We start from the raw sequence: 14984 nt of genomic DNA on the forward strand, positions 1-14984 counted from the left end.
TCATCATCTCGCGAGTTCTAATCTGGTCGCCAACGGTGAACTACCTTGGCTTCTCCACTGCGACGGCCTCTGCCTCCCGCCCTATCTGTGCATTCTCTCATCGTCTCCGCTAGTAGTATGGTTATGCTATCTCTAATTTCCTTCTGCCATCTCTTTTTGTCTCTGCTTCTTGATCTTGAGGATCTTAGATCTCAAATAAAGTTTAGTGGTGGTCTCACCTTCCTACTTCCTTCTACCCCTTATTTCCTTTCAGACTCTTGCTTGCATCGCCACTGTTTCGCGTTCTGAAGTCCAAACCTGGGGGGAAAAGGATAAAAGGATGGAAAGAATGACTGCAATGAAAGGGAGAAATTGGTACCTAGCCTGACCCACTATCAAAAGCAAAAGGATAAAGAAGCGAAAAGAGTGCAGCACAAACTTCTCCTTCATTTTGTATTCTGAGTTGTTGGTTGTTGTCGATAGAAGAATTCCTAACTTCCCCTTGCTTGAAAGTCTTTCACCGAGACATTTCAAGATCTCTCTCTGGTCTCTATTCTCGACGTTTTTATTACTCAACTCTGCATACCCACCTCTCCAAGTACACGCATTGCAATCCCTCTCACATTTTCCTCCCCCCCTACTTCGTCCTTATTCGTGAATATTAAACATTGCAATGCAAACAAGTTACCTATTTATTAAACAGGTTAAACGGATCGAATCATATTACTTATTTATTAAACATTGTAACTTCTGACCTATTTAATAAATAAATCGTATTGAGTTTTATGATTTTTCGACCTATCTTGCATCTGATCCGACCTATTTATGTCCGACCCGATTGCCACCCCTAAGAACAGGTGCCCTTACCACAACATTATCTCGCAGATCTAAAAGCTAACTTGCCACCAATATATGCTAGGCGCATCCCCCTAGTACTCGTTTTCCCCCTCAGTTTTTTATCATTAAACAGGGAACTACGTGGAACATTTTACCCTAGGAATACACAAATTATGGAAGAATAAAAAGTCCCAAAATCATAAATTTAAGGATTAAAAATGTTTTGAGAAGGTTATTATTTGGCAAAGTGTAACCAGAATTCTTCAAGGACATATCAAAGCCTGACTAGATTTGCTTAAAAGTAGGTCGTCAAGGTTACACTCTGGTATCATAAAGTACTTACCGCCAAAAAGGGATGGCCATAGGCAAGTTCCGTTTGCCAGACCCCAAAACATGGAAATAAGACGTTGGAAATTTTCCTTAGATAAAAATAAATTTTCCACAAATACTGTATCACTAGCTAAACTAGTCATGATATATTACCTGGTCAATCATTAAACAAAAATTTCTGCCAGCAAAAATAAATCTTCACGATGACCCAGAGTGCAAAATCCTTCATACATCACAGTAAATGAGGAAAACGGTGAAAACCTAGTAAGTAATTCCAGATTCCAGCAGGATTTGCAAAAATTAGGGCATACTAAAACAATGGGCAGTCACTTTTTCCTGAGAGAAATAGGCTTTCTAGATCTTTGATTTCAAAAGATCCACGAAAACAGTCAGCAATTGTGGAGAATAATAACTTTTATAGAAACAAACGCAGGCAAATTTGCAAAACGGGCAACCTAAATCAGCACAGCAATGCCCAAGTGAAATCTAACTTTTGACTGTCAAAAATCAATGTTTCCTAAGAAAAAATTTTATTAAGCCAATAGTAAACTTTGAAGAGAATTTTGCAAAGCTGATACCGATTTTGGAAAGTACCCATATACATCATCCATCAAAAATCCATCCGTTTAGTCCCTAGACTTTAATCACAAAAGTGACATCTCATATATCTCAGGGATTTCATGGTCAAAAAAATATCCCTTCCACATCCTCGAAAAAAGGGGGTTTATTATTCGGAACAACTATAAGAAACCCTCTATTGGAAAGGCAACTCGTATCTGAGATCTTAAAATAGAAACAATTTTGTAGTTTAAAAAGTAGTATTGCTGCCAGACCACATTCTGAAACCATTGAGAAAACCAATCCAAGTATCCCAATACTATCATTCTAATACCATGTGAAAACTGATTTCTGAATGTTCACAACTGAAACCTCTCCAAAAAGCTCATACAAATGTCAACTTCAAGAAGACGAGGGACTGGGGAAATGTCCCAAAAGAAAACCAAATGAGAATTCCAAATACATACCTTACAGTGAACCAGGATATTTTGCGCCTTCACTGCTTTGCACAATGCAAACCATAGGGCCATTCGTGCCTTAGAAGTTCACCTCAATGTTTTACAGTGCACCACAAGATTCCAAATGAGTCGATTTCACACAACATCCAAAAAGTTATTCCTTCAGTCCTAAGGTTTTGGAAATGTTGATACGCAAAAACAGAATGCTTAACATGGGGGTAGATTCTGCATGAGGAGATCTCATTTGAAGGATTCAAAAACAATCAAGTATAAGACAGATGATCCAGGTTAAATACTTAAGATTAAAGAAAGTTTTGACACCTCACATAACAAATTCCCTTATATCTGGTATCTCATGTACTCAAAAATTTGGGCTTTTTAAGCGATCACATGATCCAACAAACAAATGCAGAAAAGCCTGACTAAAGCATATGCTAATAGATCTTCAAAGAATTTATAGTCATGGTCAACTAGTAAAATGACCAAAAGTCCCAACTTGAAGACAAACATTAGTGGTGGATCATAATAACTTATGAACTCATTAGTAAGAGGTTGAATTAATAGGTAGTAAATGGGGAAACTCTTAATTCCAAATAATAAAAAACCAATCCCTGCAGAAACAAGATTGAGCTTGTGCTGTGAAAGCTGAATCACATCCATTTTTTGGGGGAATAAAAAAAGTTCAGGAAAAACTATATCATAAGATATTTGTAACCAAAAATAACCATCAAATGTAAATTTGAAGCCCATTTCCTTCAATATTTCAAGCAGAAACTAGTTGCCACAAATGAACCATATCAATATTCAAAATTGAGATATTTGCGTCCGACTAAGGCAGATTATACTTATTTCCTGGAAAAGTTGACGACAATATGATAGGAACAATAAATTTGCAAAACATTAAGTCAACAGTTCATAGTCAACACGCTTTAAATATTTAAATCTCTTTTACAATAGACACACGAGCCATTTGAAAGGCTTTTAAGAAACCAAAATAGTTGCTCAGAGTACTACATATTTTGAAAGATTGAAAGAGAAAAGAAAATTAATGATAGGGCAGAAAACTCAAGTTTTAAAGTAAGAAGTAGCTATAGAAAGAAAAATTTGCATTTGTGTGAGCGCAGTAGCAGGAACTCCAGAAGAATCATCTGCCCAGAACTTAATAGATAAATGCACCTAGAAAGGATCTGCAAGATGCATAAGAAACACGAAAATCATTTAAAACAAATATACATACATCCAGTTTAAACCTTAAAGGCAGTGAAAAGACACTGCTGCCAGCACAAATCAGCATTTGAATTCTAGATGCAAATGAGAAATACATTTTACAGATACAAACTAATGTGAACGTATTTCATCGAAATCAGGATTTTGCAGTGATAAAAAATAATCTGCAAAATGTATTGCATTAGAGTATGAATAAGAAATTGAAAAGCAATTACCAAATATTTGTATAAACAAGAAAGGTTCAGCCATCACAAAATACTAAGAAACAAAAATACTTCATAACTTCAAAACAAAAAAAAAAAAGAAGTTTGACATGAATGAAAAATTGCACAAGAAAGCAGAATTTGAGATAAAATTATTTAAGTAAGAGCCCAATATTTTACATAAAAAAATAAGCTCAAAAGAATTCAAGTGTGCCCTAGTTGCAAACCAATCATTAAAAAAGGAAGGTCTTCAAAATAAGAACCAAAATATCCATCCAACATATAGAAAGGTATGATACTTATCTCCCTGTATCATAATTCTGACTGGTGCTAAAACGAAATTTCATGTCAACACATAAATCAGGTGCATCTACTCAAAATCATCTTTCTCTGTATCATGCTTTAATATATCAGATATATGTACTTAAAAATCATGTTTTCTATGCTCAGCTCATATTTTTACTATGAGCGACCATCAAAGATTCGAAACTCCGGTTTTCTGGATCTTAGGCATCCTATGAAGCAAAAGGTTAATTCCAAGAAAAGCTTCTGGTATCCTCACCAAGTCTAGAGTAAAACGAATGTCTAAAACCTTTACCAACACAACCGCCACGCAGCAAAATCAATGCAATGGCATAAAAGGGAGAAGTAACAGCTAAGGATATTGAAAAACAAAATCTATTATCATTATGTAATTCCATGCTCATTAGGGTCTATCTAGATGTTTAGGGAAAAAAAACCAAAGGATCAGAAAAATATGTAGGAACAGAATGATGCTCCAGAAGAAAACCAAGATAACGACAGTAGTTGCTTGTTTTTGCATATGCAGGAAAATTTTATTAGAATCAAATTTAGCTAAACAATGGACTACAATGTAGCTTGAGGTAAATTTGACCTGCTACCAGGTTTTTCAATTTGATATTTCAAGTTTTAGCTATTAATTATAAGTTGTTGGTAGTACAATCAATAGCTTGGTATCAATCTCAAAATTTAGATACCAGCTACTAAAATAAAAATGAAAAACCACGAGATGATCCCATGAGACGATAGAAACATGTACTACAGCAAGATGGGATTGAAGTTCATTGAGTATGATAGCTCATTTAGTCAAGAGAAAGAGAAGCAACCCAAAATGCTTAAGATTCCATGTTCCTCATTAATGTTACCTGGAATCTTAAGCTCAAGGACTTCAACAGACACAGAACCTCTGCACCAAGAATGGCCCTATCTTATATTCAGGTTGCTAATTTAGATATACAGAGTTGGACATTAAGAAAGGTCATGAGATCAATGCTGGGAATAGTGATGTGAAGTACGAATACAAGGATTGGAGAGGATGCTAAGACCTGCATTGGTCTGTGTCTTCCCAAACTGATGACTCTAAACATGCAAGCATCCAGATGTCAAGACCTCTATGATTCTAAAGAAGACCATGCGGATCCATCTTGTAACGAACCTTTCAATTCACCTTTGGCAACATCAGTTCATTACAAAAATGAAGGCAATGTGCAGAGGGTTCGTAGAAAATGAACCTCATAGCAATGGTGGTTCCTGTATCAAAAAGAAAACTCAACAATATCTTGAAAGTACAAAGAAGCCATGCACTAGGAAAAACTAGAGAAGGATTCTTATACAAATGTAAACAAACAGCACCTAGATGAAAGTATTGTTTTCACGTTATGATGCTAGATAACCTTCCAAAAATGCTTGGATACTGATGTGAATAGCAAAATGATAACAAAAAGTTTGAAAAAATCAAAAGAAAAAATCCCCTAGAAAGAATACATTACAAACAAGTCTTAACAAGGAAAAAGATACTATTAAGGTTCATGTCTTTAAGGGTTAATATCTTCTTCTCCAACCTTATTTTTGACCCCAATCCCCATTCAAGCACATCAATAAACAGATAGAGAGGTGGGGGTGGATGGGCGGTAGGTGGGGGTTGACAGTGTAACTTGAGCACTTGAAATAGCAGTGGTTTTTTTCAACCAATGTCACCATTCGGAGACCCGAGTCCTCCGAGCCAATAATGAAAGAAATTAAGGCTGGTTCAATGAGGACCAGAGGAGTTGGGATTGCGTCAGTAAGGATGTAAGAAAATTTTGAGAGAAGGAGTGAGTTGGACAAGGATGAGAAGAGGTTTTTCAGCTTTTGTGATGAATTTGATAGGAAGGGTCTTCTTAAGATTGGAGGAGGGGTGATTTTTATTTTGTTTCAAGGAGCAAAGTCGCTTGCAAAGCATGGGGAAAAAAATCCAAAAGAAGTAGGTTTTTATATTCCCAAGGAATCTTAGTTTCTTTGGTGTTTTTTACATTAAATTTTACACAGACAGCTTTAGAGATCTTGCATAGTTGCAAATCTATGAGTTAGAAGAGGAATATGGACACCTGAGTGACAGCATTATGACACCAGAGGTGCAAAAAAGATTGCAAGGAAAATTTTGAAAGTTCCTCGATAGAAATTATTTGAGCCTGTGGGCCAACAGTCAGGCAAATTGTCTTCCTAAACAAAAGCATAAAATTGAAAGTATGCAAGGTACTTGTGAACTCGAATGATCAGCCTAATTAACCTGAAGAGCGCTTTACCCTGCTTGACTTCTTTTAAAAGAAAGAAACTGGGAGCAGAACCACACAGCTAAACTTGCATTGGTTGATCAAAGCTATATCAATGCAAATGCAGAAATGGGCTGGAAGGCTTTTACTACTCCATTTTTCATTGGTTGATCAAAGCTATATCATGTGATTGCAGAACAGGGCTGCAGGCTTTTATTACTCCATCAATTCATACAATGCCAATTAGTAATTAAAAATATTAACTATAAAAACATTAGATCTTTTAATAACAACATTTGATAGAAGGATTTAATGTTTAACTAAAGATATGACTTTACTTTTATAATTATACCGACGATGAAAAGTTAACGTATAGGATAAATTTCTTTTAATCAGTTCATTTCACTTCTAATCAGGGTTCGCCGTCTCAGTACGGATCCCATTCCGATACCATCCTATTACAGTGTCAGTATGCGGTACAGTATGAGATGGCAAGATTTACCAAGTGTCGGTATGGTATGAGACTGCATACTAGTTTGATAACGGTACAATATGATGCGCCTGGTGAACCTTGCTTCTAATATAGATGTGAAGCAATTGGTTTCTTAGTGCATTGTCACAATTAAAAGAAAATGTGCAACAAAAAAATTATATCAACATGGAAATGATAAGGTCATTCTTGCTACAGTATGCTTTGATTGATGGGTTATTAAAAAACAAATAAGAATACAAAATAAGATCAAAACTCCTTTGCAAAGCGAGCATATAGTAAGCATGTTCCACAATAGTAGAGTACATGATCAAGTCTAACTAGGTTTCTTGGTAGGGCATTATTATAGCTTTTTATCCATATTAATTTGTTTCAAGTATCATAAAATGAAGTCGCCACTAAGCCATGACAGGCCTCAAAGCTGAGATTTACTATAATCACAAGAATATCTAACATTTGACAAGGAAAATTATGCATCCCTCTAAGAAATTTGTTTTTATGGTTGTAAGTCTGTTTATAGTGGCTACAATATCATCAATAAGTCTAAACATACTTCTTGTGTAATGAATTTAGTAACACTTATCCGATATATATATCAATTGTATTTTCTTAGTTTCTCCTTATTATTTAGTGAATTTCATGACTTGGGCCAACATAATCTGGGTTCCCTTCTAGGCATAGTATAGTATTTCAAAAGCTTAGCAATCATCTTTCAAGATATGTCATGTAACTTCAAATTAAGCAACATGGTTTTAATACTAGCTGTTGTCTTTGAATACATAAATGGCATTACTTGGGAGAAAAAAGAGTTATCCCATCTCTAAAAATCTTCTAATCAAGAATTCTTTTTGTAACAAGAGAAATTAAAATACATGTCTCCTCAAAAATTTAGCCAAGGGCAATAATATTGCATGATCTGTCATAAGAATAGTTAAGCTTTGCTTGCATATACATGGTAATCATATGATCTTGTATCACAAGCACTGGCAATTTCTTTCAAGCTTTCAGTTGAAAATAGTAAAAAAAATAATGAGAATTTGCCATCAAATGAACTAATTAATTTCAATAGAGCATTTATCCATAGAACCTTAGGTAGTAAAATTATCAATTTCAATGAAAAGCATTTGAATTCAACTTCTAAGGCCCCATTTGGCAATGCTTTAGGTAGTAGAGCTTTTATCTATAGAACCTTAGGTAGTAAAATTATCACAAGTTGATCTTTTAATAAAAAGCCGTTTGCTGTTTGGTAACTACATTTCTGAAGTATGATACAACTTTAACATATGTTGATCAACCAAACTGAGGAAGTATTTTCAGGATCAAAAAATGACAATAAAAGACATTGCATAATAGTTTCAATTATCTAACTATTTGTTCTATCAGAAACTACTATTACAAAGTATTCTTAAATTATAAATTATCTTGATATTTAATCTAGATAATATGATAAATAATAAATTTTTATATTTATTATAAAAATATAAGAATATTTCTGTAATATTATGAAATTATAATAACATTACTATGATAATAATATGATATTATTATTTTAAAAATGTTATATTATATTACAATTTTATTATAACACAATGATATTATATTATTATAATACATTATTATATTAGAATAATAATAATGATGATGATGATATAATATTATTATAATATAAAACAACATAATACAATAAAGATGATATATATAATACAATACAATACAATATTTTAATATAATATATGTAATACAATACAATAAAATATAATACAATATTGTATTCTATTAATAGTACACTAGTTAATTCTATTTTATTATTATATTGTACTATCTTGTTATTATAAGATATTGTTAAGTTGTGAATTATTTAAATAATTTATTCCTAATAATATAATAAATAAATTCAAAATCCTTCTCGCATAAAAAACACCAACTTAAAATTATGGTCATAAAAAGTATTTTTAAATTAATATTTAAAAACTTCCTGTTGCGAAGACTTGAACCAAGGTCTCTCTAGTGAGTTTTTGCCACGAGAGAGAGAGAGAGAGCGCGCGCTTCCAAACACATCGCAAGTAGATGTTTTGCTCAAAAGCTCCTAATTAGAGTTTTTTCCTAGCAGACTTTTTTCAACTTTTGAAGAAACCAGAAAGCTATTACAAAATTTTTACCAAACATCTTAAATCATTCAAAAGAGCATTTTTCAAAAAGAGCTTTTCAGCCCTCCAAAAGCAATGCCAAATAGAACTTAAATAAGATATAGCATAGCATCTTGGAAAAAGTTGTTCAACTACCTACAGCCATATCAACGTTTCAACCGGCAAAGATGAAGAGATATTTACAAATATGATAATGTGTTAATACATAGTAGTATCCAAGAACTATAAACAGATTAATCAGCATTTTGATTGATGACAAGCCAAACAAAAAAAGCCAAAAAAAGGATCAGCAAAGACATACTAAAACACTTAACATCAAGTAGGAACCATAATGACATAGAGATGTTCTACAAGACAATGATGCAACTGCAGCCACGGGCAATATTTATATTTTCAGTCCTTCATAACTTAAAACTCTAAACAGAATTTGCAAACACGGGCATCATATATATGTTAGAACATGTAGAAGATAATGCATAAGCAGATGGTAGAAAAATTCAGAAACATAATTCAATGCAATGATAAATAAAATCTTGAATGTAGCATATGCTTTTGATACAGCAGTTTTGGTTTCTTCGATCCTCCAATGTTGATGTACATTCTCAAAAATGAATTTCATGGTATTTCTCATTATTCCAGGACTTAATTAGATCAATAATGAGATAAGATTCAATCAAACTTCTTGTAGGACATACCAATAAGAGAGGGTGGAACCACAAAAAAGTGTCATATAAATAAACACCTAGGCACCTAAAGAGACCTTTCCAGCCCAGCTGATAGCCAACTAGGCAGACACTACATATTTAAACATCTATAAACTCCATCGCTGTTAATTTACAATTCCAAAACTCTACTGTATTTTCACTATTATGAATAAAATGAACTTACATAAATAAACCAAGAATCGAATTAACATGACTTTATTTTAACTCTTCTAAAAATAAAAGGGGCCCCCTCCGGGCTTTTATTTCGAACGAAACAGGGGACCGGAGACGGAGCCCCTCCTCCGCCTCCGCCATGCGGCGGCTCCCCAGCCACCGCCTCCTCTGCACGGCAGCTCTCCAGCCCTCCGCTGGCTCTTCGCCGGCCTCCCCTTCTCTCTCTTTTTATCTCTCCCATTCTCCCTCTCCCCTGCCTCCTCTACTGTGTTGATACAAGCCCGGCACGGCACAGAGCCGTACCGACCCATGCCGTCAGACAACCACTCTAAGGCCCGGTACCGGCACAGCAATCATTGCTCAAGAAGCTTTTAATTTCCTTGATCTTTTCAAGAAAAATATATTTAATCCTAAATAGTGATCATCAACTTTATATTTCTTATGAAACATGAAATTCACCAAATGCTATAGTATACGTGTCAACACTAGAATATTTAAAATGCTTCGTATGATTATGCAAGGATTCTACTTTAATTAGCATGCCAGACATAACCCCACACCCAATAGTGAGAAACTAATAGCAGAAACTTCTCAAATTACCTATTCCCCTTTACTTTTCAACCACAGCATCGTAACCAAATAACATAAGTTACAACTTTACCAATATAGCATCCGCAATAAGTCTCTTATTTACTTCTGGAAGTTGAATTTTGCATCATAGGATATCATTTCAGAACATCTCAGTGACATTGCAAAGTAAGGTTCCCATGTAGGTGCACATAAGCAATTCAGCAAGCCTACGAATAGTATGGCAGGAAATGAATATGGGTGTGCATATCATTTTTTTTTATCTAGCTTAATTGGATAGTTGTAATCAGCTAGTCTAAATAGATGGTTTGGATTCATTGGTGATTACGTTGGTGTAACTTGTCAAGAACTCATGAGCTCACTACAAAGGAACCTGCAATGTCCATGAATTGTTGAGACCTAATACCAAGACTGGTCTACTTTACAACGAGCACATCAAGTGCTCCTCAACATTATTTCCTTCTCCTCCTTCGATCTCTCTCTACTAAAATTTTAACTCATTGGCTTGCAATCCTGCTGCATTAGTGAGATGGATCTTTTAAATTGTCTTCTCTTTTTTTGTTGAATTATGAGCTCCACAACACTAAATGCTTTGTAAGCAAGATTCTCTCTAAGTGCTGCACATTTTTCTCAATTTTCTAAAAGCAAGAGGCCCCACGCAGGAGGACAACAAATCATATAGCACATATGCAGTATGCAGACACAAAAATGGGTGCACATGCACTTGTTATTTTATTAAATATCTTATAAATAAGTAAAAATACAAAATAATACAAAGTAACAATAAATAAGAATCGAAAAATTAATAACAGCAAGAACTAACAATTGCTACTTACTACTTGCCATTTACTCCCTAATAGCAACTTTTGGCATTACTATGAAGTTATCATCATTAAAAACAAATGTATCCGCACCAGCCATAACGTACATCTAGCAACCAACAGACTGAATCCATGCTGCTCACACAAGCTAGCAAGTTGTCCACCTCATGTGCAGCCACATGATGCTATGCTTAGCAACATGCCTATATAGATTCGCATCTAATATCATTTGGTGTTCTCATTTTCAAAATATCTACTGGCATAAGAACATATCAAGTTATTTTTGTAGAAGCAGATCAAATATTGAGATAGCATTATCCAGCAACATCATTGTTGCCTCTATCATTAAATCAAAATGACATGCAGCCCATGACTGGTATATTAGGTTAAAGACCTCTAGAAGCATGAATACTTGGTAAATGAGGAAACATAAAGCTGATTCCAAATGGCTGGGGAGAGGCCGGATGGTTATACTTATGAAAGCATGGACTTTTCTCATCCAAGCAAGCCACCATTCCAGCCACACTGCTCTCAACATATTGTACGTTAACTCTCAAAAATAATAAGAATAATAATAATAATAATCAAGAGCATCTAATCTCTCCAACATTGAGCACACACTGTTCTCACCAGTTGTGTCACATTTACCAACCTTGAGCACACACAAATAAGTATCACAAACACTTTGGCTATGTAGATCTGAAGCTGATGACCAATCTCCCAAACCAATGACCATTCCAGGAACTTCTTACCAAAGTCATTTTTCATATATTTTTATGTGTAGACAGACTTCCCACCAAAATCAAAACCAAGAATATGCAAACTCCGGAGTTTTTGAAAGATAAATACCCATAACAAAAGCTGAAACAAAAAAAAAAAACTATACAATATATATGGTTTCAGGGGTCAAAGTAATGAAGAGCAATACAAATGATAATACAATTAAAGATAACCCTGACACTAGTCTATATATAGAGTGTTGATTTCGCATAGCAAAAACAAAATAGAAAAATGCTTGCAGGATGGCAAGATATTAACAGGAGCAAAAAAACCAAAAACTCTTTATCTTATTGTTAGTATCCATATTGTCAAAGAAATTAGATAAAAAAAATTTACCAAACACCATACAGATTGCAAGTTATTGTACCTGAGCCTTACCTAATGACCCATGTAAGGTCTTACACCGCCCATATGCCCAAGACCCTGCTGGTTCCGTCCAGCTCCTCCTTGCCCTATCTGTGTATTCCCATATCCACCTTGCGTTGGTGCCTGCACCACATAACCTCCCATCACTCCAGCATTCATATTTCCCGCAACAGCAGGCACCTGATTCACATAAGTGCCCTGCATCCCATGCCCCCCACTGTTCACCATTGGGCTGGGAACCACCTGGTTCACTGCCGGTGTGCCCAGTCCTGCAGAACCAAGAGTGCCTAAAAGGTTCGTCAAACCCAACCCTGCCCCCTGGCTGGCAAGGAATGCAGTCAGAGCCTGCCCCAATGTTGGGTTCAACCCTGCCGCTGCTGCCGCAACCGCAGCAGCAGCTGCAGGTTGTGCCCCCTGGTTAAGCCCCAATCCGGCAGCTGAAGGGGCCATCAAATGTCCAGAAGTCCCTGCTCCAGATAGATGACTCCCCACCCCACCTATAAACCCAGCATTCTCACTCCTCGTGAAGTGGGATCCAGCATGCTGGGAACCAGGGACCTGGAGGTGGAACCCCGGCTTGTTCGGCTTCGGCCCATCGATTGCTTTCTGGCAGTGCAAGATATGGCCTTCGAAGTTTTTATGAGGTTCCTCCAATGCTTTCCTCGCACTCTCAATCGTCTTGTAGACAAAAAGACAGAATCCCTTCGGCTTCCCAGTCATCTTATCTAACCCTAAGGGCCCCTCCTCGATCTCCCCAAACTTTGAGAAGAACTGCAGCAGCTTGTAGGGATCAAGCTCGGTGCCGACATTGCTGATGAAGATCTTGCGCTGCGTGTACTCCGACACCGGAGGGGCCGGTGGCGGCACAGGGCCAGTTGAGGCCAGCTGGCAGGCAGTCATCCGGTTGCCTATCTTCTTCTGAGGCTGCTTCAGGGCGCGGCGGGCGCCGCTCCGGTGCTTGAAGAGGATGAATCCGTAGCCCTTAGACTTTCCGGTGGCCTTGTCCGTGACGGCGTTGCAGTCCTCGATCTCGCCGTACTGACGGAAGGCGGCAACGAGGGTCTCGACGTTGGTGTCCCAGCCGAGGCCGTGGACGAAGACCTTTCGGTGGGCGGGATCGATGTCGGCGATCCGGTGGACCTCCTCGAGGACGTCGGGGTACTTCACGGCGGCGTCGCGGAGGATCTCCATAAGGTGATCCTTGGGGAAGGGTTCGAGGAGATTCTGGATGGAGGCGGGGTCATTCTCCTCGTCCTCGTCGCCCGCAACGCCGTTGCCGGCGCTGCCGGAGGGGTCCGGATTAGCCTTGGAAGTGTCGGAGGTTTCGGGGATCTGGTCGTCGGCGGCGGGTGATTCTTGGTGGATGGGCTCTTCTTGTTCTTCTTCGAAGGGCTCTTCTTGGCCGATGGGTTCTTCCTCGGTGGGGTCTTCTTGGCTAATTGGTTCTTCTTCGTCTCTGGGTTCTTGGGTGGTGGATTCGGGGGCGGGGTCCTCAACGGGCTCGGCTTTGTTCGCGAGCTTTCGCTTCTTAGCCATGGCCGGGGAGAGGCGACGGAATGAGTAGGGTGCGGGGAGAATGTAATCGGCTAGGGTTTGGATACTGATCGCGCAAGCGAAGCGGGTTGAAGCGATTATATAGGGTGTCGTATGACGCGACTGCCCCTAACCTTTGTGCTCTTTGGATCGTCATGAAAAGGTTTGGTGCTCATTTGGGTTGCACGCATCAAACGGGCAGGATTGACTATTTCTATAGCTCTTAGGGTACAACACCCAAGGCTCTGGGTTCGTTTGGTTAGTGGATGTCAATGGTTCTATTAATCATTTTATATAAAAAAATAATTATTAAAAATATGAAATTTTATTTAGTATTTATATTTTAATAAAAATATGGAATTTAATATAGAAAATATATTTTGTTACTTTGTTTTTTTTATTTTTTTAACAACTTTCATTATTTTTTAAAATAGAAATATTGGATTCGATCGACCATGACGATGCTCCATCATGACCACCGCCATCTCCAATGTTGCCCAAACTTGCTCCATCCTTGAGACCCTCGACAAGCATCGGCCGTCGACGATGCTCGAGCTCCCCACTAGCTTCTCTTGGCGTTGTCTCTCCAACCTCAACATGGTCCAGCAACTCCTCTTATTGTTAAAAAAAAAATCTTATTGTCAAAAAAATAAAAAAAAAAACAGAATTTTGGTTTCTTATTTTTTTAAAAAAAATAACAACGATAACAAACATAACCTAAATTTTATCATATTTGGTCGGTAAAAAAATACTCAAAAAATGGCCTCGGAAAAAAAATATACTATATTTGGTTGGACATAATCTTTAGGGTTGAAAATGGGCTCGAGGCGACCTCAGGCCCATCGAGCTAGGCTCGAAAGAGTTTAACCAGATTTATTTTCATTGGTGAGTTGGGATGAAACCAATTAGTCTCCTTATTACTACACAAGATTTATGTTGCAATTTAATTTCCCATCATCCAATATCCACATATAACCATTAAGAACCAATACATTGTCAAACCCTTAGTCATACTTTATCATGGCTCGTTAGAATGTAGGATCATGTTAGATCCCTTCTAACAAAATTGTTTGCTTGAAACCTTTCATATACAGTTAATTACTATAATAGGTTTATGAAAACAATTATTTTTAAAATTAAGTAACTACTTGGGTCTCGGGACTTTCCAGCTGTCCATGTTTCTATTCTGATATGAATTGTATGTCATATGATAAACTCCATGTTAGATAGTTAGATC

The 14984-nt window shown here is 36.9% G+C and overlaps 1 protein-coding gene across 2 annotated transcripts; it reads right to left on the reverse strand.

Annotated features, from left to right (window-relative positions):
• Positions 1–3074: 3074 nt before the first annotated feature.
• LOC103718343 (RNA-binding protein P-like) lies at positions 3075–13890 on the reverse strand. 2 transcript variants are annotated; one of them, XM_008807118.4, is made up of 2 exons: positions 12227–13890; positions 3075–3349 (listed from the first exon to the last, which is right to left on the reverse strand). In XM_008807118.4, exon 1 carries the CDS (start codon positions 13748–13750, stop codon positions 12227–12229), a length of 1524 nt encoding a protein of 507 aa, XP_008805340.1. In that variant the 5' UTR covers positions 13751–13890; the 3' UTR covers positions 3075–3349. The 2 variants fall into 2 exon arrangements, with proteins under 2 accessions (XP_008805340.1, XP_008805341.1); XM_008807119.5 differs by having other exon boundaries at positions 12216–13844.
• Positions 13891–14984: the final 1094 nt, after the last annotated feature.

The sequence above is a fragment of the Phoenix dactylifera genome, chromosome 2 (genome assembly GCF_051530095.1).
Source record: "Phoenix dactylifera cultivar Ajwa chromosome 2, Ajwa_hap1_PhDact_Kaust_v1.1, whole genome shotgun sequence".
NCBI classification, from domain to species: domain Eukaryota; kingdom Viridiplantae; phylum Streptophyta; class Magnoliopsida; order Arecales; family Arecaceae; genus Phoenix; species Phoenix dactylifera.

Coding starts and splice junctions, on each gene's coding strand:
- LOC103718343 (XM_008807118.4), bottom strand. CDS start 13,750: ATGGCTAAGAAGCGAAAGCTCGCGAACAAAGCCGAGCCCGTTGAGGAC.